This window comes from Dermacentor silvarum, chromosome 10 (assembly GCF_013339745.2).
Source record: "Dermacentor silvarum isolate Dsil-2018 chromosome 10, BIME_Dsil_1.4, whole genome shotgun sequence".
Classification (NCBI taxonomy): Eukaryota; Metazoa; Arthropoda; class Arachnida; order Ixodida; family Ixodidae; genus Dermacentor; species Dermacentor silvarum.
This window is the reverse complement of record NC_051163.1, coordinates 123781239-123808807: the sequence shown is the minus strand read 5'-3', so window position 1 is coordinate 123808807 and position 27569 is coordinate 123781239. Positions and strand designations below refer to the sequence as shown.

General features: G+C 45.2%; 1 protein-coding gene across 1 annotated transcript in view; it reads right to left on the bottom strand.

Moving 5' to 3' along the window:
• The window catches only part of LOC119466573 (muscle calcium channel subunit alpha-1), a 456872-nt gene that overhangs the window by 42225 nt on the left and 387078 nt on the right, over positions 1 to 27569 (bottom strand). The window contains exons 30-36 of the mRNA XM_049657014.1: positions 27052 to 27210; positions 21699 to 21809; positions 18934 to 19017; positions 9897 to 10019; positions 7970 to 8035; positions 6803 to 6897; positions 4169 to 4328 (exon numbers count right to left, since the gene is read on the bottom strand). Of these exons, the coding sequence (XP_049512971.1) occupies positions 4169 to 4328; positions 6803 to 6897; positions 7970 to 8035; positions 9897 to 10019; positions 18934 to 19017; positions 21699 to 21809; positions 27052 to 27210 (798 nt within the window). The remainder of the gene's footprint in view (positions 1 to 4168; positions 4329 to 6802; positions 6898 to 7969; positions 8036 to 9896; positions 10020 to 18933; positions 19018 to 21698; positions 21810 to 27051; positions 27211 to 27569) is intronic.

Sequence of the window (27569 nt, the reverse complement as noted above, 5' to 3'; positions counted from 1 at the left end):
GCCAACACGATGAAAGGGCTCGGCAGGGATGTCGAGCGGCTGCAGGTAACCAGCGGGGAGCTGGGAAGGCTTCTTGCGTCGTTGGCAAAGTTCACAAGAAGCGACGTAACGCCGTACGGAACGGGCAAGGCCCGGCCAGAAAAAACGGCGACGTACTCGGTCATAGGTTCGAGAGACGCCGAGGTGTCCTGCCGTTGGGGCGTCGTGAAGCTCTTCTAGAACGGTTGAGCGGAGGTGTTTAGGGACTACAAGTAGGAACTCGGAGCCGTCCGGATGAAGGTTACGACGGTATAGAGTACCGTCCCGGAGTACGAAGAGGCATAGAGTAGTATCGGCCGGAGAGTGTTCCAAACGGTCGATGAGTGCTCTGGTGTAGGCATCACGACGTTGCTCGTCGGCGAAATGAAGGAGCTGGGATACTGAGAAAACGGAAGCAGCACTGTCAGTATTGGAGGAGTCAGAGTCGTCAACAGGGTAACGCGGCAAGCTGTCAGCGTCTTGGTGCAGGCGGCCAGACTTGTACACCACGGAATATAAAAATTCTTGTAGCCTCAAAGCCCATCGACCAAGCTGGCCTGTAGGATCTTTGAGCGATGAGAGCCAGCAGAGAGCATGATGGTCAGTGACGACAGAGAAAGGGCGACCGTAAAGGTAAGGGCGGAACTTCGCAACTGCCCAGACAACAGCAAGGCATTCCCTTTCCGTAATGGAATAGTTGCGCTCCGATGGTGATAGGAGGCGGCTTGCGTAAGCAATAACGCGATCCTGGCCACGCTGACGCTGGGCTAAGACGGCACCTACACCATGACCGCTGGCATCTGTACGCAATTCTGTAGGGGCATCAGGGTCGAAGTGGGCGAGAATGGGCGGTGAGGTAAGAAGAGTGACGAGACGAGAGAAGGCGGTGGCTTCTGAAGCACCCCACGAAAATTGTACGCCTTTCTTCAAAAGATTAGTGAGGGGTCTAGCAATTGCCGCGAAATCCTGAACAAAACGACGAAAGTACGAGCATAGCCCAACAAAACTGCGAACGTCTGCGGCTGTCTTCGGAACCGGAAAGTCTCGGACGGCGCGAGTTTTGTCGGGATCAGGCTGCACTCCGGAAGCGTCGACGAGATGGCCCAGAACAGTAATTTGGCGGCGGCCAAAACGACATTTGGACGAGTTGAGTTGCAGCTTCGCCTTTCGAAATACATCAAGTATAGCTGTTAGACGCTCAAGGTGAGACTCGAACGTTGGCGAGAAGACGATGACGTCGTCGAGGTAACAGAGACACATGGACCATTTAAAACCTTGGAGCAAGGAGTCCATCATACGCTCAAAGGTGGCCGGGGCATTGCATAACCCAAACGGCATTACTTTAAATTGGTATAGGCCATCAGGTGTTACGAACGCGGTTTTTTCTCTGTCCATGTCGTCGACAGCAATCTGCCAGTATCCAGCGCGAAGATCAATAGAAGAGAAATAGCTGGAACCGTGAAGGCAGTCAAGGGCGTCATCGATTCGTGGGAGCGGGTAGACGTCCTTCTTAGTAATCTTGTTCAAATGGCGGTAGTCTACACAGAAGCGCCATGTGCCGTCCTTCTTCTTAACCAACACCACAGGTGACGCCCAGGGACTCGAAGAAGGCTCAATGATGTCTTTGTCTAGCATTTTGGTCACTTCATTTTGAATTACTCGGCGTTCCGACGCAGAAACGCGATATGGTCGTCGGTGAATAGGCGTAGCATCGCCAGTAGGAATCCGATGCTTGACCCCGAGCGTCTGGCCTAAAGGGCAATCGTCGAAGTCGAAAATATCTCTGTAGGCCGATAACACTTTGGAAAGGTCTTCAGCCTGAGTAGAGGACAGGTCCGCCGCAACCATTTTCTTTATGTTGGGATCGGCGCCCGAGGCCGGCGCGAGGGGCACGCCAAGCTCGGAAGAACCATTGGTTGAAAAGCTGCCACTTGATGGTCGCCGAGGCAGTCAACGTTGGCAAGGCAAATACCTTGCGGGAGAATTTGTTTGCCAATCCAAAGTTGAAGATAGGCATGCGAGTGCAGTTATTAGTAATGGTAAGAATACTGTGAGGCACGGTGACGTCATAGTGTAGTGGAATGTCGTGCAGAGGAGTGACGAGGTACTCGCCATCAGGAACAGGTGGGGAAGACAACAGTTCAATATAGGCTATTGACTTTGGTGGTAGGCGAATAAAGCCTTTGGGGCGTAAGCGGCACTGGGGTACATCAGGAGGTTCTGCGAGAATCGGCAACTCAAGGCGAAGGGTGCTGGCAGAGCAGTCAATAAGAGCGGAATGTGCAGAAAGAAAATCAAATCTGAGAATTAGGTCGTGGGGGCAATGAGCAAGCACGGTGAAGAGGACAGGAGTGTGGCGGCCGGCGATGCTGACACGTGTCGTACACATGCCTACGATAGGGACAGTACCGCCATCCGCGACGCGGACGACGCGTGCCGACGCTGGGGTGAGGAGCTTTCTGAGTCGTCGTCGGAAGGCAGCATTCATAATTGAAATATGGGCCCCTGTATCGATCAGTGCAGTGACAGGATAGCCGTCGACGTCAACGTCAAGAAGGTTTTGGTTCGTAGGCAACGTGAGCAGAGGATTTGAGGGCAGGGTCGACAACGCAGCTTCACCTCCAGAAGCTGCAGTGTCTAGTTTATATATATATATATATTGGCGAGCACAGCTGCGTCGGGCAGCTGTGCTGCGTGCTGGCGGGCCGCGGTTCGAATGCCGCCGCCGTACGAGCATTAGTATTTAAGCGTAAGATTGAATCGACTGAGCGAGAAGCCGACCACCGACCGACCAGCGACCGACTGACGCATGCGAAACTATGGGACGAGAGGCGAAGAAACGTTCACTTTACATATCTTGGTTTAATGAGACTCCTTTATATGGAAGCCACTATCGGAAGGTGACAACACTGATGCTCTATGATGGCAAGCTCAATATCTCTTATGATTGGGCCTAAGTAGAGCGATGACTATACGCACTTTCTAGGCTGCAGTTCCGGCGTAGAAATAGCTGTTTGCTCCCTGCAGTTTCGGGCGCAAACAGCCTGTAGTGTGTTCAAAAGCGTAGCAGTTGGGGCGAGTTGGTATGTCAGGACTTTGTAGCGCAGCTCAGAACGAGCAAAAACGAAGGTAGAAGGGGTAATGAAAAAGACCGGGTTGAGCGCTCACCCAGTTCTCTGGTCTTTTTCATTAACCCTTCTACCTTCCTTTTTGCTCGTTCTGAGCTGCGCTACAAGCTTAGAAGCCTGTATTGTGCACTTGGGGTACGGCATAAATTGTAAAGATTCATATTTATTTATATTATTTATTGATTACATACTGCCAGTCCCAATACATTCTATTGCAGGAGGGCAATGCAGAACGAGAAATAAAAACAATATCAGATAAAGAAAGTGCCAATACACAGTTACAGATTTTATACAATATTACCTGGGCTTGAGGGAGCAAGATTCATATGGTAAAAACATTACGAACAGACATTGAGCACATAATGATCACATCATTTATGTACCGAGAATTACACTAGTACATAAGAAAAGCACACAATATTTCAACTGTGGGGGGTACGTAAGTGATTTTCAAGTAATGCTAAAATTTATTCAAGTTGTTACAAGTAGTTATGCATTCGGGTAATCTATTCCATTCTCTAATTGCATGCGGCTTTTAAACATTTTCACGTTTTAAAGGTACCCCGTGCTCTTGGAACAACGGTAATATATAACGGAATAACGGTATAAAGGTAATATACATAACGGTAATATCTCTCGACTTCAAACGTTTTGATTATTCTTTGTCATCACTAAACTCGACACCAGAGGATGTAAATTTTACTGCAGCCAATCATAGGTAACCACGGCTCCAGGTGTCACGTTACATTATGTAAAATGACGCCTATCATTCAAACTGTCCCTGTAAATTTCAATTACGCCGAGGCTACTTTCAGACCTAACTAAAGGTAACAAAGACATATTAAACTAAAGCGAATGACATCGTCGTTAAGGAAAAGAGTGACAGTCACGTTTAAATTTAAACACTGCGCACCTTTATAAAAGTGACAGCAGTTAGGGTGTAAGCGTAGACTGCCATGTTTCGTGGTACATACGTAGCCATCTCTACGTGCATGCAGGCATGTGGAATCGCGTGTACTTGCCAGGAAGGAGCAGAGGATATAAAAGGAGATGAAGTAGATGAGCGCCACGTCGCTGCCGCAAGGGGCCTGGTCGCCTTCCTCGGAGGACTTGTCGCAACGGACGTCATCCGTGTTCAGGCACGACAGCATGATCTCCTGCCACGACTCACCAGTCGCTGACCTGCGACATGTGAATTTGACTCCCGGTGAATATGCACGAAACAAAGATTTCTTATAACTAGAGAAAAGACAGCTTCGTCAAGGCGTTAAATGTAACAACTGATAAATACAACTGATAAATGTAGCGGGCTCCTACAAATGGTAAAACCAGAAATCTGTCGGACTCCCATTTGTTAACAGCGAAATGCTGTGAAACCGCACTTTTTGTTGTCCCGAAAACACTTTCACGAAAGGTTCTATTTATGCTACTTGGTGCAATGGGTGCACTCCAGAGGAGAGATCCGCGCATGAAGGCGGGCGAGCGCTTTCACAGCATAACCAAGGCATAGAAAAGGCTCTTGTACCTTCGTGACTGGTTACTCTGCAACAAACTTATACAGAATGTTAGAACCAAATCTTACAAAAGTTCGTCGTCTTCTGCTTTCTATGTGGATATAAATAACTGTCTTCCATGGTACAGAAAATAACAAATTACATATTCATTCGCACCAAGTATGAGTGAATGAATCTTCTGGTGAAGGCAGCCCTTCTGTGTCTGCTTATCGCGCTTTACCATCGCCCTTCTTATTTTTCTACAAAAATATCGACCTTGCTTCCCGTTTTTAGCATTTTCTTTTTTTAAGCGGGCTCTTCTCCCCACTTTGCGGTTTGTATGTATCCATACAGGCTGATGATGATGACAAGAGAGTCAACTTAGACCACTAGATGTGTTCTCGCTGCTGTCTTGCTCAGCAGACAACATGAGCCGCTGGATATAAGCCCGAACAGATTTCGGCACTGCATATATTGGTACATGCCCATTCTTCGCCAAACCCCCATAATGAATGTACGAAAGTGACACAAGAACTGATAGCGCCGCATCCGGTACAGACACCGCGTTGAATGCGGCCGCTTGCCACATGATGGACAGTGGTAGAAACTAAGTTGAAGCCAGAATACTAATGATACAGAGGGTTGCTACGGAGTTTCAATAGGGGTTCTGTGATCGCAAAATGAGATACTGTGTCATAATATCATTTGCATTGTAGTTGCCAGTGCTATTGCCACTTCATTTATCTACTGAACTACCAATAAATTCTCGTGATTCACAGGTGGCATGAACTAAGGAGCAGGTGAAACCAGGAAGCTATCGCTGACATTGACGGTCATCTTCGGTGGTATGTGCCACAAGGTTCTTTTTTTGTTGTTGTTGCGATTGAGTATTTTTTACAGCGCACCTATTTATGGCTAGGCTACCGCGCATGTTTCGTGTGCATGTGCAAAAATGTGGGCCGATCCTGGTAATAGTGCAGAAAGGGTCCAAGCGCAATGGCACACATCCCTGTGAACTCCGGGTAGTGGGCTCCGGGACCTGTAACGCGTCTTTGAACTACCCTCGTCACACCTGGGACCCAAAGAGTTCCCAGAAACACAGGGAACAACAGAGGGTTTTATTCACATGTTTATAAAAAACACAAAGGGTAAGTAATACTAATAAAGGCATGAAGGTAGTGAGTAGTGAGCGATAGCATATAGATGAAATGTGTAAAAAGTTCACAGGCATGGGCACAAAACGGGCCGAGCAGGACCCGTTTGCCCAAAATGCCGACCTGCGTAGGCCATGTCTACGCTCGCACCGCCCTCTCTTTGTCGGCTTTCCAACTGCTTGCGTGCCTAGTTTCCTGCCGTTCTCCCGGGGCGGCGGTACCGTCGGGCGTATATATAAGACAAGATGCCGTTCTCCATTTCGAATTTCACTTCTCTCGTCGTAATGGGGAATGTGATCGTCGCATTCCAGGCGATGATTGCATTCTCGTCTCTGTTCCTGGCGTTGCTCTTCGTAGGTACGTTGTTTCTCGGGATTGCGGACTTTACGCAGCCTCCCCATTCGGTGTCACCTCTGTGTCGTGTGCTAAACAGCTTCGCTGGTCATCCACCTTCACAGAGTGGAATGGCTCGATTTGTTTTAATCATTTTGACCAGCAGTGATCTTCTTTTGTTCATACTGTCAGTCTACACTCGGCCGTTGGTTTACTTTGTCTTTCTCATCTGTCATTTTCTTCTTCCTTTTCTCCTTACTTACATTCTCCCTATCTACAATTGCTGTTTCTAAACAGTAGGCACGGGTTGTGTCTTTTTCGGTGGCAGTTGCCAGCCTGCCACTTCTGCTATTTCCATCTCTTGTGCATGGTATACATCTTTCCAAACCGAATAGCAATATTAACTGTGGAGAGGCGCGCTCCAGGTGCGTTTCTCACAGCACATCCCTGGGAATCAGGGCGGCGACATGCCGTTCCTCGCCTCGCCGCGACTTACAGCGCCGGCTTGCGCTGCCTCATTAGACAATGCATGAACCGGTACAAATGCGCGCCGAAGCGGTCACACGCTGCATGCTGAAGTGGGGGTTATCGTTTCGAACAAATTTTGTTGAAACATCATTATGACATGAGATGACACCGGCAAGCACTGACCAGCTTTCATACAGCTTTTCCTTACCTGAAGAGCACCAGAACGGCTTGCGGAAATGTCTGGAAATTGTTGTTGCGGTCGATGGCGCTATCGTCATTCTCCAAACCAATTTTACCAAAAAGCTGCATGCGAGAGAGAAAACATGAAAGAAAATAAGCGTTGTGGTTTCAGAATATAAAGCACTTGTACACAAGCTATACTTATTGGGCAGCAAGCTCTAACAGTGAGCTTCACCAAAACCGAAAGCGGCGCGAGTTGTCGCCGTAACATTGCAAAAAGTACAGCACAAAAGTGTTCGGATGGGACATTGGAAAAGGACATGAAACCGGAGCTGCCTAAAAGGTTGAGTTCAAGTGCACTTCAAATTCATGTTAAGGCAAGCGCACTGTTATACAAGTTTGCCATTATATATATATATATATATATATATATATATATATATATATATATATATTATGATAACAAATTAAGTGTAAATCAGTTCCTGCGTCGTGTTCCTTCCACATGCCCCGACAAAACAGTGGCGTGCCATTTTTTATTTTATTTTTTCCCTTACTTCTGCATCATTACTCTAAACCATTCATTATGCTAGCACGTAAACAATACAGGTGCTTTATCTTCAGCATGTGTTTACTTCTGACCCACTTCCTGGGTGGGGTCTGCGCGCAACAGCTCATCTGCCAATGTCAACATGCCTGTTGGGTTTTCCGATTGCCCGCAACTCCTGCGTACACTTTTCAACAGTGACATTACCAAGAAGTGAATCTTGTATTTCTTGAGCCGTAGCTCCTGCACGCTCATGAAATGTAATTCAATAAGGTGTTGGAAAAGTTATAACAAACAAAGAGCGAGAAATAGTAGGAGCGCGCAACTGCATTTTAGCCAAGCATAATAATAGGCAGTTATTGCACCTTCAGATCAAGCTACGATCATCACGCTAGCCGAGACTGTAAAAATGCATGTCGTGATATCAATGCAAGGAGGAAATATGTCACTGCGACCCAAATAACCCATGCGCGCCTAGATATCACTTCGATGCACCAAAACACAAAACTGCATGTTGTGCAGTCCTAAATATATTTGTCGTCATGCAGCAGAAAAGTTTCGGCAGGATTAAATATCACTTCTTCATTACCCCCTCCTCTAACCACATTTTAGGCAAAATAAAGTTATTTCTCTCTCTCTCTCACTTGCCTGCATTCCAATAACTGCATAGATGAAGAAGAGCATCACAATGAGAAGGGCGACGTAGGGTAGGGCCTGCGCGGAAAGTAAGAAAAATACACGCCACGGACATTAGTACAACAAATCGGCATGTGCAAACAACGGGAAAATGTATCAGCAACTAGTGTTCTTGTGGCTGTAAAGGATAAATAATTTGGATTGGTTGTAATGTGGTGGTAGAGGGCGTAGAGTTCTTACGCTGACATTAAAGGAAAAACATGGGTGAAAAAAAAAAGAAAGTGGAAACCGCAAAGACGCTGTGATGTTGGTAGCTTTCAATTTCGCAATGTTAAAAATAATCCAAATATGATTCAAGAACAAGCATTTGCACGTAGCGAGTACGTATGAACAATGTGTAAATTTCCTTCGGTAGATTTTTGAGAAGCGCCAAATCGCTATTTATAACATTTATATGTAGAATCTACGGGACGTTTCAAAGCGCCTGAACTAGATGGCGCCGCCATACCGAGGTAGGCTCCGGATCGTGTTCACTGCGCATATCTCGTCCGAATCGCGTCTCGTCGTCTGCGCCTGCGCGCATGCAAAGCGTAGCAACATGGCTGCGCCTTTGCGGTTACCAATTTCAATGCATGGGCGCTGGGGAGCGTTGCCTCGAGAGTTGGTTATATTATTGACTCTATAGCAGAGGTGTTATGATCACGTTAGTGGAAAAGGGACGGCGACACAGAGAAAAGAAGTACGCAGTTAGCTGAGCACTTGTTCTGTGCACTTCTTTTCTCTTTGTCACCGTACCATTTGCGCTGCCATGATAATGAACCTGAACCAATTCGCCCAGTTTTACAGCCTAGTCGTAGAAGGCGCCGTTTTTGTTTGCACGAACACTTACAGCCTTTGTCAGAAGCATACAGCCCGTATGCATACTCCACGCCTATAGATAGTTTTTGGTTTCGGATATCCGTCCGGACTGATATCCAAGGATGCAAAAGCCAGTGGGCGTGGCTTCGTTGATTCGTGGGGGCACTCTGACGGTCTTTTTTCATTAATCACAGGACGACGAAGGCGTCCTCTGTAGCATCGGCAATGGTCCATTTGGAATCATGATTCTCCAGCAAGAAGTCCCCAGATCCCTGGGGACTTTCTGGCTCAGACAAATGCGAAAAAGAAGCTCTGGTCTTCGCAACTGCGCCACGGGGAAAATGACGTACATGGCCAGTGTTGCCAGAGCACTATGCATTTCGACTATCGCTTACCGAACCTGTGTTGCCTCCAGATGCAGAGTAGCGGAATGCCTCTGAAACACTGCGGCGCCTTATGGCACATTGTAGTCATTGATCGCCGTCACGACGACATTCTGTGCAGGTTGGCAAAATAAACTGGTTCTATGTCTGCGTGTGCCTGAAAAGTTCTAGCGCTCTGCGATGACGCTCCAAGTATTCCGAAGAAAACGTTCCTGCACTCGAAACATTTTTACACCTTTATGGGCGTATAAAGGGTTTTCGGATGTCGCATGGCTTACATCTTCACATTTAAGGGGTAACATCAAGCTGTTGGTGGGAACCAATGATGGCATCTTGTTCGGCGACATTTTCTTGCAAGTAAAATTGATGACACCTGTGACAGGCGACAAATAAAAGTGCATTAAATAAAATTTCATATCTATCGCTGTGAAATTATCCTGCCGGATATTTATGTGCGCCCAAGGCTGTCAGAATGAATACATAGTTTTCAACTACGTCTTTTGTCTTCGCACGACTAGTTAGAACTCCGTTGTCTTCCTCTATACATTTTTGTAAGGCAGGGTGTTACCCGTACGACAAGCAAACACGCTTAAGGGTGTAAACATTTTTACAGTGTGTGTGGGTGGATCCTGTACTCCTGAAAGTGTTCGCACTTGTGCTTCCTCTTAGCGCCATAGGAGAGGAAAAGAAAGAGTCACCTGGAAGGACTTGATAAAGGTCCAGAGCAAGGTTCGGATGCCTTCGCCTTTGCTGAGTAGCTTGACGAGGCGCATGACGCGGAACAGTCGGAAGAAGTTGATGCTGATGATGTTGGTTCCCGGCTGGGAGAAAGGGGCAATGGAACGCGGCAAAGAAGCGCGGCGTTAGCCTCCTCACCGCCCGCAGAAAACAACTCAGCCGCATCCAGCGATAGTGTCTCATGCAGTAGGTATATCCTCGGCCATGCACAGGAGCGAGCAAACAGCACCACGAGCTCAACACCACCTCAACCGATAAGACCTCCAAGTGGTCAGCGAAGTGCGCTTGCATGACGCTTCATGGTCATACAATAACGGTTAGTACATTCTGATGATACGACCATCCCTAATTTCTGTCAATTCGAATGACGTAGCTCAATGACATCATGTAAGCGCAGTCATCTTCACCTCGTAAACCTGGAATACTTTTTTTCTCTTGAATTCATGCGATAGACAATAAGTGGTAATTATAATAACCAAATATGGTTCATGCATCTCACTGCTTGAGTTGTAAGGTCTAAAGTGGCATTACTAACCATGAAAGTGCGAGCAATTATTCAACGGTTGAAACCAACACCAACACTTAACCATTGGTCACTCCACGCTTTCCCCTACTTGATTCCAAGAAAAAACAGTATTACTATTTCATGGTACTGGTAACTCTTCGCAGCGCTTGGCCAAAGATTCCCAACTTTCCGCAGGCACGGTGACAAGTCCTCAACTAACAGGACTGTTTTATAAAATTGTGAAAAGCGATATTGCATATTTTGAAAATTTGCGCTTATCCTAAAACGTGGTCTTATGGCTTACCTGAAGACGCAATATAAAAGCTGCCACAAAAGCTGGCGGAAGGAGTCGCAAAGCTCAATATGGGTCTTTGTGACTAAGCACGAGTTCAGTGAAACATTCTTTAAGGTTCTCTTATGCTACTGCATAAAAGACCGACTATTCCCAGGAATGTTTTTTTAAGGTGTCGATAAATTAATAACTTGTTACCGTGCTTGGCGGACACGCGAAACAGCATGCAGAAACGATTTCCTAGCACTCAGTAAAACGCGGTTTACACATTTTACAGCTCAGTGCAATCCAGACAGCCCGGTCGTATGTAATTCAAGTTTAGCGACACGCGATATGCAAAGAACATATAGCGGTTTTCTGCCATCTGGACTACACCAAGCTGCAAACAACATGCGTGAAGGAAAACAGTGCTAATGCTGTGGCCTTTTAAACAACTTGAACATTTTCCTGAGAACGTAAGCCTCTCCAGTTAACATTACAATTTCTCACTGTGAACCACATAGGCACAAGTGCGCTAGGAGGGGCGTTTCTTTAATACGTTCACGCAGTAAAGGTTGTCTCCATTACTAATCGTGTTCTAAGGATAGAACAGGAGTTCAAGCACCAAGGCTGTCAATTTTTTTTCTAATACCGGTCATTTTCTCTGCTAATAACCAATGAGATGCAATTTCAGTTTTGTTTGTTTACAGCTGCATATGGCTCCAGATGTGAGTGAGCTTTAAATATGGCCTGGAAGTGCTCCTAAAACAACTTTGTTTTAAACGTCACTAACAAAATAAACTCGTAATAGCCGCTTATTACGTTATCAAGGATCATTGGAGGAAAACTCTGTTGGGAATCGCAATTGACTATCCTAATAAGTCACTTTAGTATAAAATCTGCTATGAGGGGAAGGAAACCCCATACTGATCACAGCTATAGTTTTGTTGTTCCCCCCTGCATAAGTAGCTCCTCGACAATTGTTCAACTAAATTTCGCAAGTGCCTAGACGATGGACATTTTCACCAAAATTTGGAAAAGGCCTTTATGAAGGTGTTTGTTATCTGCGTGTAAGATGTTGCCTAGTAGTGAGCATTCTCAACAGTTCTGCTCTGTAAAGCATCACATAGTGACAGAACGAACAGTTTGAGAATATAAAGGCGCCTATGTCGTTTTCGTTCCGTATTCACGTGTACCTTGAACTATAATTTCTTTATAATAACGTGTTAGGGCATGGCAGGCGAGATGGTAGATATTACGTACGCAGTCGTCCTTCGTAGATACCTGTACAGAACTTTTTCTAGCCTTCCCCATCAACCATTTTATAAAACACCTAGACCACGCATGCAACATGTGGCGACGCAGCTTCTCGCGTGTCATGAGATGAGCACGGCCACTTTGGTGAAGCACACACACAAATGCGATAGCTTGAAGCACAGCTGATGTTGCATGCGGCAAATGAGCAAGCGTGAAAGATAGGATGCGCCACGCAAACTCTGATGGTATTAACAATCAACAAATCCTTTATTCGTAAGTAAGATTCCTGGACTAACTACCGCTCCAATAATCTTGCGACTTCAGATCTATGGCGCCGGCACACAAGTGCCAATAGATTCCACCAATGTCTGCCAATTTTTGCGGTAATGAAGTTGATGTTTCAGTCATGCGTTTGTAATGACTAGTGTTTAGGATTAGGTGCTACCAATGTTTGCCTCGTAACTGACGCAATTTACTGTCGATAATTAAAGGTGGCGCCGCATCTGTCCAGCCCACAGGCTCAACACTCTCAGCTTAGAGCTTAGTGTCCAGCAAATGCGAAAAATCGTGTAGCCGTAAAACAGATTAGAAGCAAATTAGGAATCCAGCCTTTGGTGCAATGCTTACGCAGTTAATTCGCACTCAATTAGTCAACTGTTGCTTCAACGACGTTTCCCCCACGAAACTGCAGCCAGGTGGGTAACGTAAGAACTGTTACAAGCTCGCGGAGACTGTTAGATAATGCGTGATAATGTCAGTAACTTTGCCTCCACTTCGAACTTTGGCAAGTAGTACTCACACATTAAGGTTACCAGTGTTTTCTAAACGCTGTGCTTGGCATTCGTTAACGCTAACAATCAGAAAAACGGGAACTGAAATGCAGTCCTATCGACATTACACAATATCGAATTATCTACATCTTATTGCTTCATTCGGGAGCCATCTTGGCGAGTACCTACAATCAGTGCTTCTGGGTGCCGGTGCTGCCAACCTGTGCTGCCAATTTGGCCCCGACTATCTCAGCAATGTCCAGGATTTGTCCTACATTTGTCAGAAAATGCTTCCTTCTCTTCATGTATTCCGTTCACGAATTTGTTACACTTCAAAAGATGCTTCTGTGTGACTGAACAGAACTGGATTAGGCTTCCCGGAAGGAACAATGTTGGCTGAACAAGACGAAAAATAATAAAAACTGCAATCCGAAGGAGGTAGCGTAGGAGCTGGTGAGTGATAGAGGCAGCGTGTAAGAGGTTAATGAAAGCTGGTACCCCATGTAAGAACAGCACATACACTAGGAAAGAAGTTCAATTTGGGTCTTCACATTTTCGCTCCAAATGCACCTCGAAATAGAATGTAAGAAACTGTCCATCATAGTTTTATTGTATATGAAAAATTTAGACATTGTGATGAATAACATTCAAATTGCACTATAAATAAAGCAATATTTGGACTGCAACCTCCAGCAGAAAGAAAAGTTCTGCTGGAGTTCAACGAAAAAAATATATAGTGGTGAGCTAAGGCTAAGGTAGTGCAGAATCAAAACATACGAGTAGAAGGTCGCCATCGTATAGTAAGATAAATTTGGTCACGGTTGAATAGACAAACAAGGGTATTACATTTCTTTATTTGGCCACTGACGTTGCGCAATGCTCAAATACTAATAATTAAACAGCAGATCGCTTCGCGCAATCGTTGTTTTCTCTAAAGAGGAGCCTTCAAATTTTGTGTTATCAGGATACAAGTTTTCTCTCAATTTGTTTAACTTGGCACAAAGGCTCTCTGAAAAGAATGAGTAGAGAAAGCACCTGCAAGTTTGGACCAATCAGCTGCTACTCGCAAAAGAAATTTCCAGAGGTTGTAGTTGCATCGTCGACACTTAAACAGCTGACAAAGGCTGGACAAAATAGAACTGTTCGTCCAGGCCATGTGCAGAAGTGGGCCCACTTTTGTTTCTTTTTGCGCGTTACATCATAATTAACCGATGCATATTTGACGAAGCATTATGCGATCAGATCCATAACATTCGCTTTTATAGGAAGGCTTGAGCGATCCCTTAAAAATATCCTTTTATCACTTGAATACGTGAAATGTCTTGCGTATGGTAATATATTCTAGAGGTTGGCAGCACCGGTAAGCGCCTCGTATGGATGCAATTTCCCGTGCGTGTAAAACATGTAAAACCCTGCCGATGCGTGTTGGTCAGACCAGGCCTTGCGAAAAGCTAAGTGTCTGCTCCAATTGACAGTCTTGTTTTCGTCAACTGTCACCTGTTGTAAGAACCCCAGAAATAAAAAAAGCATAATACAACAAGCTTTGGTATATACATACGAATAGCGAAAACAAGGGCATATAGTTAGGGCTCACACCTGCAACACTGTGGCAAGAAACAAGGAAAATGTAGAAGAAGAAAAAAAAAACGCTACGCAACCTACTTGATGGGCACACCGCGCTGTTACGTTGCACTTCTTTGGGATTACGTCCAAAACGACGCCGTGCTACGTTACAGGTTTGGCGACGGTAAGAGAAACACTGCAGCAGATCTTAACCACACTCCATCTAGAATCAAACTCGGTAGAAGAAATGAGGCACACAGCACGCGAGGTTCTACAAAGGCACACTATAAGCAAGCAGTAAGGCTGTTTTCCTAAAAAAAGAATATCAGGTGCGTCTAACAAAGCGTGCACGCTAAAGTCGACCGAGGTCGACCCTACAGGTGCAAACTAATTGATTGCCAGCTTGTTTACTAGCAGCTGTAGGGCACGAATTGCAAAAGACTGGACGGTGTGGGAGGCACAAGGTTTTGGAGCTACAGCACGGCATGCCTACGTTGGCACTATGTTATACGATGAGATAAACAGCAAAAACAGCAGCTTAAGCCGCAATTCTAGCCCCGCATGAATTTACGAAAGACTTTAAACCACAGATTTAGGGTAGGTATTTGTTGATTATTAAAATGGAGCTTCGATGAGTTGAAGAAGACTTTTTGCCTCGTGATAGAGAAAACCAAAAGCTTTTTTGTTCTTTTTCGTGCTTCTGACAATTTCTATAAACTGGTCCCAGCGTAGTCGAGGGTGGAAAGCCAATAGCTATACAAAGCCAATAGCTGCCTGGAAAATCAGCTCGGACTATATTGGCAATATAACAAAACGCTCACGGTGGACTTTGTCTCGCAAACTCCTCAGTTGCGAATACGCGCTCTTACGGTGTCTTCATATTTTTGGCAAAGACACCACTGGTAGAAATTCTAACCACCAGTATATATTTTTTTAATTTGATGTGGGCCTAGTACTCGCATATTTGTGCTTCTATTCCTCCTCACACTGTTACACTTACATCATACGACCATTCAGTACCAGTTACACTAAATCGCTTTGATAGTCAAACGTCGACAAGAAGACAAGCTTCAGTGTCGAGTCGTTTTGCCATGCAACTTCAGTCACCGAAGAATATGCTGCAATGGTTCGCCGTGGATCCTTGATGCCTGTGGTCGTTTGAACAACGGCACGTAATTGTTTATGAAATCAGAAAACATACGCTTACAGGCAGCAAGTGAATAACGGTTCTGTATAGAATCCCATGAAATCTGTTACGTATTCAAACAGATTATGGATGCCAACCAAATAACACCGAAACTCAATGATGCCTCACCCCCCATTGTGCAAAGCCTAAACGTCGAAAAACGCTCTCGATGCTCTGTAACGCAAAATACAAGACGTGCATTTTGTTTTGCGTTCAGAACTACTCATGTGTAAAAGCCCAAGGCATAGCTAACAAAATGCAAATATGTGGACCTATAGCAAAGCCATACGCTCTGCCTACTATGTCTACGCAATAGACGCAGAAGAGCAGAATGCAACGTGGTCATCATCTCAGAACCAAATGAGCCAACATGACACAACAGAGTGAATCCTGCACCGTCTTCAAATTCAACTTCTGTAAGCTTTAACACTATTTTCACCCAACCAACAATTTTAAGCATGCATCTTACTGCGACGTAAAATTCTGTTAGAAATGCGTACAGCATCTATCGTTGGCCGAGTTGCGGATTGTTGAAATCAAGTTCTCGAATTGAACCAATTAACGAAAGCGCCGTAGTCCAAAGTATTCCCTGTGTGGCCAATTACTTTTCTTTGCAACAAGTCTTCCGCATCTCTGCTTCAGTTACTGCTACTTGTAATTAAATAGAATGGCTAGTTTTATGGAGAAACACTTTCGCCGCTATCAAAATAAATTTATCTCCGTCACACAGCTACGTGCGTATGTTTACGTCTTAGAAGGTATTTCATGAATTCCTGTATTCCAAACAGTGAACGAGGTCATATACGAATAGCTGTCATTATATCTTTTCAAACAACGAATGGCAGGCAGAATCAGACGTCGTTTTCCGGTACTTGCGTGAAGGAGTTTAATACTGTTTAACTGAGGATGTATTATGTTAAGAACAATGTTAGTTACACAGATTGACAGGTGCGAAGCTTTTGATACACACAGTTTGACACGTTCCTTTTGTAAGGATAAATAAGGATTGCATAACCAGACAACGAACAACCAGTACAACGTTTGACATATATCCGTAATAGCATAATAAGGAGTCACAAACGTACGAAAATATAACGACACTTAATTATGACAACGAAACGAAATGGTCAGCAAGCACCACAGCGTCAATGCGCGCTTAGGAATCTAATGTCGAGATCCTCCAATATAATGCTTGCAGCAAACGGTTCTGCAGCCATCACCGGTGACGCTCATTTCCCTAGAACAATAGCCACGAAAAAATTCCGACAGAACCCATCTCGCGATGAAGGTCGACGTTGATATGATTAGCACTGAAGCAATGTAGCCACCGTATTGCCACCGCAGAGTCATGTCATGTACGATGTGTGTGTACAGCCAGGTTCTTCGCGTCTCCCTCCGGACATGCTGCGCTATCAAGCGGCATCGCAGTGAAGCCCACGCTTAGCATATGTGAAGATATTCTGAGACAATATTTTATAAATATATATATGATGTGGGTTGGATTCTGCACAGCACTGGATAAATTTTAAATGATTTTTACTGCGTTAGCATTCTTAGGGTACTCCATGGAGATTCCAGCAGCTAAATATCTATCTGTCTATATTTTGACGCGCGTATATTTCCATATTGCCATTTTCCTACCAACCTGGCTCATTGTTGCTATTGTGTTAGCTAAAACTATGGTTCGCGATATACTTGTCTAATCGATTATATCTGCATGCCACTGCCTAATGTACTTTTGAGAGACATTAGCTTTGTCAAGTCGTGGAACAGTGTATTCTTCCCCATCTCCTCAACCATGTGATGTAGCACATGCCTGGAAGACAAACGACTCTAAAGATTAAAAAAGCAACCCTGTACGATGGCCAAATCACACTACTTCTCACAGCTAAGCAACGTTTACGACGGCTGCCCCACCAACTAACCAAAGCTCAGCGCATTCTCTGTTTACTTACGTGCTCTTCCTGCCGGGGGCGAAAATCCGCTGCTACCAAAAACAATTGCCACACAAAATAAACTGCCTTGTTTTCTTTCTTTTACACAAATATATTCGACCATAAAATTTCAATGTCTGACAATTTTTTCAACAAATGACACCACTGCAACTGCTCTGCAAGGGATCCTGCGTTTGGCTACATGCCTCAGCATATGCGACGGGTTACTTCCATATTTCCCGGAAAAATCGAATAACCGCCCTTGCTCAACTTTAGGTGAAAATTAGGTGCACTCCACTGTCCAAACTATGCAGGTCAAAAGTGGACTAATAGCTTGTTTTTACAATTCTGGCTTCTTCCATCACAGCCACGGCTCGTATGGCGCGCCCCATTACGGACTTCGACACGACTCTCAGTAAGTTCATTTAGCAATGCGCTTACTAGATTGATGCTGTAAATGCATCAAGTACATCTAAGCGAGGCGCGTTCGTGAGTATCCGGAGACTGACGCCGTGGCGCATCGCCAACAAGCGCTTGAAAGAGAGATGTGTGAGCATCCCCATGACCCTTTCTCGCACTGCATCTACATTCTATGCGTAAAGTCAATTCAGAAATATCAATCGCTAACGAAAACAATCACGTTTAAAACATGTTGCCTGCATCTATAGGCGCTCAAGATTAGACCTGTGCTCTGCAATTAGTTAATATGCACAAATCACTTAACTGAGTGCCTGAAGGTGAAACGTCCGGGTTATTGGTGGCGGTGCCACTATTTAGTATTGTTGTGTATTCTTTTTTCAGGTTTATGTGTTTATCAATAATGATTCACACCAGTCTAATTTCTAGAAGGCCTAGATCAATTTTTAGCACAACGCATATGAAGCTGTCAGTTCGGTCCCTGTACGTAGGTTTCAGCTCTGGCATGGAACCAAATTGTGCACTCAACAATACTCCCTAAAAAACTGTCTAGTTTATTCTGGTGGTGTCTTTCTTAAATAAAGTTAAATAAAGACGCTTTTATTTCTAGTTTTTTTCATTCAATTTTAAAGAATTTTAAGTGATTTATATTTGTGAAATGGAATAGCCGGAGGCACAATGCTTCTACCTTCTCCAGTTAGACCCCATTTAACCCCACCTACAAAAGAAAAAACAGAAATGTAGCAGGACTAAGGATTCGGTATATAAAAGTATTTCTGTTTCTGGAGATAAGGACACTCGCTGCATCCACTCGCGAGGAGTTTGCGACGTGCAAAGAGCCGCGGCCTGAGAAGGGCTTCGTAAAGATCGTCGCTCTTTGGGAATTCCTGCCCTGCTGGCAATCGAGTCTGCGCTCTAAGAAATCCCGCTACTTGCAGTAGTCGTCCGGGCCAGTGGGAAGGCGGGTGGCACACACGCACACGTTGAGATAGAGAGAGAGAGTGACAGAGAGAGAAAGATAGCGAATGATTTGCTGAGCAACAGGGCCACACGGGGATTTCCTAGAGGGCAGATTGGAGCCGAAGATCGCTCACGTTTACTTCGGAGTAGAATATGTCGATGAAGCTGCCCAGCACAATTATGAAGTCGAACACGTTCCACGCGTCGCCGAAGTAGTTCTGCATAAAAAAGGGGGAACAGGGAGAATGAAATGAAAGAACACGTGAAAACCGCGCACAGACTGTGTACAAGCAATGTTGTTACGAACCGCAGAGTCGCTTTCGACACCTGGGGACTGCACAAATATATGCCCACCAAAGAAATCCGCTCAAGACAAGCTATTCGAGCTCACAAAGACTTAAGTCTCGATTGTGTTCATTTGTGGTGGTTAGTACATGGCTTATCCAGAAAAAAAAAGTTTCCCGAAAACGGGACAAAGAGGCCAAGAAGAACTGTGGTTTCGTTCTGTTCCGCACTTCGTTGTGTTCAGCGTCCGGCACTTATACAGCATTTTTTTTTGTCAGAACAAGTCGCTGAGATGCTTCCCTGCAGCCTGAAGAATTGAGCATCAAGTCATCTCAGGCATTGGTGACCTCGCTTTGCCTTACCTTCAACATTAGCGAGTTATAATTTAGTTTCCACTGAACCGGCAGCCAGCATGACATGTCCAAAATAACAAAGCTTTAGTTGCATTACCTTTGTTTCAAAGGAATATGGGAATATGCGGTTTTAACCTCCCTTAAGAGTGATATATTGGGTATTGCACAAGAAATAAGAGGCCACTAAACTAAGCACAATAACAAAACTGCAGTAAACTTAGCAGCACCGTTCCTTTCCTACCACGTGTAGTAAAATTGAGCAAGTGACAAGAAATTTTGTCTTGAATTTTGACACGCCAGATTTGCTTCTCATATGACTTTCTACTTCCTAAGTTTCCAGTGGTGGAAGTGGTTTTTTTCTGTCAGTGACAAAACGTATTTTTTATGTTCCTTGACCCCAGAATAGGTACATGTATTATTTACGACTTTGCATCACATGCATGGTTTTCCGGTACCACAGTGTTGCAAATACAAAAGGATGGTGAATTACACATACTCTAGACAGAACGGACTGCACTTTAAAAGATAGCGAACTGAATAGAAAACAATTTTGGAGTGCTCAGATTATTAATTTCAGAGTGACAAAATTGTGGTTAATTTCAGGCAGTATGCTTCTGTATTCAGGGAGCTGTTAGCACTCCTTTGAACTAATTTTTTGTGAATAGTTCACAGTGCCTGTCCCTTTTTCATACTTTTATCCCCTAATCAGTGGGTAATTAGTCTTTTTAAGGCATGATGTGAACTCAGGTGTTCATCACGTATGCCTCACATTCCACTCACTCCTGTTTTTGTTAACGTGGTAAGCCTCAGCCCAGTCAATGACATCAGTCACCTTTTTTTTACCACACTCGTTCACTTCCTTCGCTTTTGTTATATTCAAGTTTGAATGAATATTGGAACTGACACTTCGAAGTACAGTTTATAGAGAAAAACGGAAAATTGCTTCCTTGGCCATTGGTCCCGTCAAGGCTCAGCTATACGCTTCTTAGTTCCTTTGATAAAGCGGCCACAATTTACTATTGATAAAACCTATTTCCGGGATTCAATACTTGAAACATGACACAGATAAAAAGCATGGGGATGAGATATCTGCTAAGAAAGTGTCTAGACATTTGAAATGCAAGACAAACCTTCCACCTTCTCTCTGCAGTGACTCCAATATGCCCGATTGTCGCAAGGCATATTGTAGAAGGCCTGACACATAAGTGCAAGTGTGCGCAAATTTATGCGCCATAGCATGGCAGTTGAAAGGGATTAATGAGCAATTTTCGTAGTGATGGACGTGCAATAAACATCACGCAAATGCATTATGTACAACAGCTGAAAAAAAGACATCTGAAGTACGACCACTTAATTTATTAACGGAATGGCACATAGCTGAGCGGGAAAATTATTTTTGCGGTTGATATGCGTAGCATGAACGCAGGTAAGGAGATAAATGAAGGAGATAAATGAAGCAGCTGGAAGGAAAATACTCCATCTTCCCCACCTGATCCCTCCGCTAAACCTAATTAACATGAAACATACGTAAAGTATATGCTGGCGGTATAGCTATCAGTGCTCACATTTGCATGACTGAAGATATTTCTACATGTAAAATTATACCTAGTTCAAATGAACAGATTCTTTACATGCATGAAAGAAAGCAATGCATGTTGTCGGGCAAGTTATTTTGAATTCATGATCTAAATGTGCAGTGCAACTAAACGAAGACAGATAAATGTGACTGTAAACACAATTTGTACGTGTCGTCTTCTTTTGCTGTCTTCGTCTTGCCATGCTGAACACTCTAGTCTCTAATTTCACGTAACCCACGTTCTTCATAATCAACATCTCACGGGAAATTTGCTGTTCTGTAAGAGTTCTGACAGCCAGTTTAGTATACACTGCATTACTGCTCGAATGCCTTGTTACAAAAAAAAAACGATATGCAAAACCAGTACAGAAACGATGAGAAGAGACACAAAGGAAGACACAGGAAGAAGGCAGGACTGTAAACAGGAAATTTTTTTGTAGGAAATTGCGAGCTGATATGCGAGGCATGAAGCCACAGCAACCATTTCTAGCTTAAATTTTTCGTGCATCGCCCTGGAAACTTGTATTATTTAAGGGTGAGCAGGCCACATGATTAACAGTTGGGAGTCGTGTTTTTAATCAAATACTCATATGATTCCCGAGTCTCGTCTTCCAGGATCGTCCTTGAGCTGATACTAAAACCGTAACCCCTTGCGCTGACATTAAATTTCGCTCTATTGACTTACCTTGAACCTGAAGGCCACAATTTTTAGGACGAACTCGAGGGCAAAAACGGCGGTGAAAATCATGTTCATGACATCCAGGGCGTACGTGTAGGATTCGGGTTGGCCGTAGAACTGCGAAAAAAAGAACAAGCTGTAAGTTGTGGGCGAGTACAAAAGGCGTTGTAGACTAAAGCAAAATGTAATTATGCGATAGGGTGGCGTAAGAGTGAATACACCACGAAAACTGTATGTTCTTAGTCGGTGTTTAGTTACCCGGCTACACTGGTGAAACTTTTGACGAATTACTTTCTTCTAACACAATCGTCTGCATTCAACGTATAGTAGCTCTGTTTGTTAGGATGTACAGCAAACAAAGTGAGGTACTCAAACTTTGCAAAATGCTCATCGCACTAACGTTGGCCCATCATGTCGCTCGACTTCCGCTAGCTCACTTACGGTGATATGTTTTCACTGAGCCTTCCCAAACAGTGAGTCATCGATATGACAGCATAAGTAAAGACTTAGCGAGTTACTGGTTCATCATCACAACATACTGCACAGGAAATAAAGAAGAAAAAGAACGAGAAAGTATGAAATCAGAGCTGCATGTGAACACCAGTAAAGAAAGCACAAGAAATATGAAAGTACACGAGGACAAATATGAGGGGAGAAATAGAAAAATGCTGCATTTATACAACACATCCACGCAGAAGGCCGACGACAATGTCAAGAAAATTCATCATATTATGAAGTCACATTGAAGAATTTTGTTCCCAGCCCATAAGCAAGGGGTTTCTACAGCAAAATAAATAAATGGAAGAAATTGTCACAGGCAACTTGGGGACACTCTCCTTTGACAACCACTCTCTAATGACCTACATAGTTTTGAATCGGGGCTAATTAGCTAAAACAGTCAGAAAGCTAAGAAGCAAGTAAATATGAGGTGCGCCATTTATACTAGTGATGAAAGTCAGAAGCAGAAGTGTGCGCTGAGTACCCTACAAGAAACCAAGACAGCTATTTCACTAAGTGGCTCGCCCTCAGAGAAGCGGTGAAATAATCGCTTTTGTGCTGTCAAGTTCGCTGTCTATAACAGCCATGTCATGGCAACACAAAGACAAGCTGCCGTGTTATAAGTCGCTGACTGTAAATCAAGCGTGGTAATCACGTAGTAAGGTACGAATAGTAAATGTTCGCATCGTATAAAGTACATTATACAGGCATTATACATATAGCTACAGACAATACCTAATCCCATTAAGAATATTTAGATCATGTTAATTTGTCAGAGTGAATGTCATGTTCAAGCATTGCAATAAGTGGGCAGGTCTAAACAGCAAGTAATAATGCGAGAAATCTTACCCAGTTCATTAGCCAGAATGGACGACAATCAACAGGTTGAATGCTAAACATTGCATGCCAATCTTAACGTTTACTATACGTGTCAGCCGTGTACATAATGAACTGTATGGCTTGTTATGGTAGTGAAACAAAACGGTGATTCACCGCGGCGTACCTATAGAACGCGAACCACATTTCAGGCGACGGGTAGCGCAGGCAAACATGGGAGCTCTCATCTAGGCGGAAGCGCTCAATTGATTAAGAATATACCAGCTATACTGCAAGCTCTAAACAAAGGAGGGGAATACAAGAGATTTGCACTCTATTAATAAACCTATAACGACGTGTGTGATATAGAGGTTTCTTATCAAGACCTGCACGATTTTGGGCGCCGGCCTGTGAGATCCGCCGGCCAATGCAGATGCAGAGTTCTATCGCAACAGATCATAAACTGCTCAATCTCGAGTGCAGTATCGAGTGATGACAAGACGTCAGAGCAATTATCATAGCTCCCACTCATTTGTTACATTATTTGGATGGTAGCGCACGCGCGATAGATCTTCTAGGACACTTTTGCGCTGGCAGACGCTATGGTAGCCAGAGCAAGCTGCCAAAGATTCCTAGAGACATCATTATAAAAGCAGGAGTGGTACGGTGAAACCTCGATATGTCGAACACGGATATATCAAAATATTGCGTATATCGAACACTTTCTATATCATCAGGAAAATAGCATAGCATTTTTTTTATTTTTTATTTCGAACGGGGTCGCACGTAAAACGGATATATCGAACTTCGCCACCCCAGACCATGTTCGCTCTGTTGACAGGTGGCGAGCTTTCCCGCAACACCCACGAAGATAGCGGTGGCGCTATGGGCGTTCGCGACTGTTGCGCACTATTAACGGCACACATCGATCACACCGAGGGCGCCATTTGAACATAGCGGCGTACGCACGCGGTGGCTTAGCTAATTTGACATCGTCAACGACGCCTTATATTTGCCGCACTGACTCTTCGGTGCCATGACAGCGCCGGGACGCTAATTAATTTTCCAGGGCAGCTGGGCCCTCGAGCTGTGTCGCCCCCGCACGGGAGAACGTGAACCACGGCGGCGCCTCGGATCTGTTTGTGCCCCGGTGGCCGCGGTGCCAGACGCCGACGCGAAGCGGCAGTCGTTGGGGTGTTGCTACGCTGCGCTCCGCAACACCCCAAATAAAAAAAAATACTGTTCCAGTCAGGTAGACTGCTCCCTCCCTGATAGTGAGACTATATTTGGATCATCAAAATAGTGAATGCGCTTATTTAGGAATACCATCGTTTCTCTCTCGAGAGGTGCGAGGACAAGCGGGTGCGAGAGAGAAACGATGGTATTCCTAAATAAACGGACCACTGTTTTGATGATTCGAATATAATCTCACTATCAGAGAGGGAGCTGTCTACCTGACTGGAGCAATATTTTTTTTTTTATTTGGGGTGTCACGACGCTGCGCTCCGCAACTCCCCAACGACCGCCGCTTCGCGTTGGCACCGCGGCTTCCGCCACGGTGCGGACGCGAAGTATCCGCTTGCGTAAGAGCGGACGCACTTTTCTCTCTTGCACCCGCTGATCCTCGCGCCTGCGGACAAACGACTGGCGGTCCCTCCAAAGACCGTCTCGTGCCAGACCAGTGCCTCAGAAGTCCCTAAGCGATTATGTCCCTAGGCACCTAGGAGCTCCACGACTTGCCATGACAACACGTGTTAAGCGGAAGTCACGTGACCCACAGTGCAATGACCCCGTTGTACCAACTAGCAATCGTAAAGTCGCCACCAGGGGACAGCGGCGGAGTTGACGGACGTGGAGATCGCAGCGGAAGTTACTGCTGAGCGGTCAAACCAAGACGCTGCCGAAGTAGATGCCGCAAGCTCCGACGTTGCCCCGCTCCCAACTTCAACAGAGGCTGTAGCTGCGTTGGCCCTTGTACGCCACTACTGCGGCGCAATAGAAGGCACCGGCCTATCGCTTGTGGATCGCTTAGCACGCGGTTGCAGGCTACACTGCTGGAGTACTTTCAGCCAAATGAATAAATACTATGCTTGAAGCCTCAAGTGAGTATTTACTGCGCCACTATTGGTTCATTGATAGATTTGTACAGTCGCATCTGCTTAATTCGAACACCATTCGAACTGACGCTGTGGTCCCCTCAAAATTATGTATGTTACAATGGGCGAAAACGCCCTGCAATTCGAACGTGCAAGCATTTGCGACGGTTAATTCAAACATACCGCGCTCCGACAATGCTCTCAGCAGTGCGGTAAATCACGCGGTGCCTCCGACCAGCTTAATGCTCCGACCCCGCCATAGAGCAAAAGCTTAGGAGAGACCCCAGAAACCCCTCAACGCGGCGCGCAAAAAAAAAAAAAAAAGCACCGCGGAAATTTCATCCTCTCTCAGATGGCAAGGTCGCCGTTTCCTGCGTTGCACCGCAACACGCATGTACGTGCCGACGTCGCAGCCACGCGGAGAAAATGTCAGTGAACTCATCTCACTTATGCTTCCTCTATTTTATGGTCACGTGTTGACCTAGAACGCTGCGGCGGCGGCGCAGAGGAAGCAGCGGCGGAGGTCCAGCCCGGCCAACGCTCGCTTCCCGATAAGGGCAGAAAACGAAATTTCAGGGAGTGGGCTAAGCTGGCGCCGGGTCGGCGGGCGCGCACGGAGACATTCGAAAGTGAGGGAACTACGAGCACTTATTCTTACACCGTGGCTACGAGGGAGTTGAGAGGAAGAGCGAGGGGAGCCACCGAAGCGGCGGAGTTGCCGAGGACAAATCCGCTTCCATGCCGCCCTCCTCCTTCACCTTCGATAGTCGCGGCGCGCGCGCGTGCGCGCGGGACTCCACCTAGCGTGTGTAAGGTGCCGGCCTCTTCAGGGTCGTACCGAGCATACTTCCTCGTACGTTTTGTCGTACAAATAAAAGTTTTTTCCCCACCACCACCACCGCCGGCCCGGCGCCAGCGTAGCCCTGAAGTTTCGTTTACTGGAAGGGCCGGCGTTGGCAGGTGCGCGGTCCTCGCTCGCTGTGTGCTTGCGCGCCGTGATAATTCACGACGTGATATTGATTCGGCCCGTTAGTGCATCGTGCTATGGTGCACGAATAATTCAAGAATAAGTCCTTCCTTTAATTCGAACAAATTTTCGGGCCCCTTCGAGTTCAAATTATCGAGATTCGACTGTACAAGTTTTCTGATGCGTTTTTTACGTGATTTTATATATTGAATTCTGGCTAAAATCGATCTATTTCGCGATCACCGCACTGTTCAATATGTCGAGGTTCGACTGCACACCTTCCCGAGATAGGTGATATCTAATAGAATTGCGGTGCTTAGTGCATGACGTTTCCTATATTCTAAATGCGCCTAATATTCACCACTCAGTCTTTCACTCCCCTAGGCTTACCTACTACTCGCGTTTACAATGCAGATTAAACCAGCCGAATACCAACCACAGTTGACTGTTCACGCGTTTAATAAAATGAGGTGCCGAAGCTGACGACAGTGTACGCTGCTTATTCCTAGCTTGTTCATTCATCGCTTCTAGGGGTTGTCTGCGGCTGGTCTGCGAGACAGCAGTGCAGAACAACATCGCCAAGGCAAAGGTATGTCGTTTCACAAGTCACTAACGTGGTTTCTTTTAATACATGACTGAAACAGTGAACCGCGAATTTTCACATCTCAGCTTCACAATGAAACATTCGTAAATACTACGCTTCAGCGCAGATATCCTACAGTATCAGCTGACAGATAGAGGGACAGTCCAAGGGCTTAAAACAAATGTAAGTAGAACTGTAATGTATGTATGTAGAATTGTTCAATCGAATCTTTACTGCAAAGTCTCGACAAACATTTTCTTCAGCATTTCTGAGGACAGCATAGCACTTTAAGTCGGCAAATAATTCACAACTCTCCAATAAAAGCCTCAGAGTAGTTTTTGTGATGCCAGTATACGAATAATGCCGCGAAAACCAACGATTCATTGGGCGTGTTCTCACCTTCATGGCAAGGGTGAGGGTATTGGTCATGATGAGCACGAAGAGCGCGTACTCAAAATACTGGGACGTGACGAACCACCACATCTTGTACTGGAAGCGGGCCTTTGGGATGTAGCGCCGCACGGGTTTCGCTTTGAGTGCGAACTCGATACAGTTCCTCTGTGTCGCGGGAGAGGGTTGCGAAATCGAGGCACCATTAGTGATCACTCACGTGCAGTACAGTCAAGACGTGCATGCCTAGACATAGAGAACACAGTGTCGGATACAGGCGTCAGCAGGCGTCAAATACCTCACACGGCTGGTGGACATTTTCATAGTCTACTTACTTCTTTTTCAATGGGGAATTGTTATTCCAGGCAAGAAAGTTTTATGTGGTCTGTGAGCTCACGTTGCGAACCATCGCTAGTGGCGCAACAATCTGAACGATCCCGCAGAACACGTGGAGGCACCTCCCTAACCATAAAAAGCTAACATACTACACATAACGTAATTGCCTCTTCTTCTTTCTGGGGTTTCTC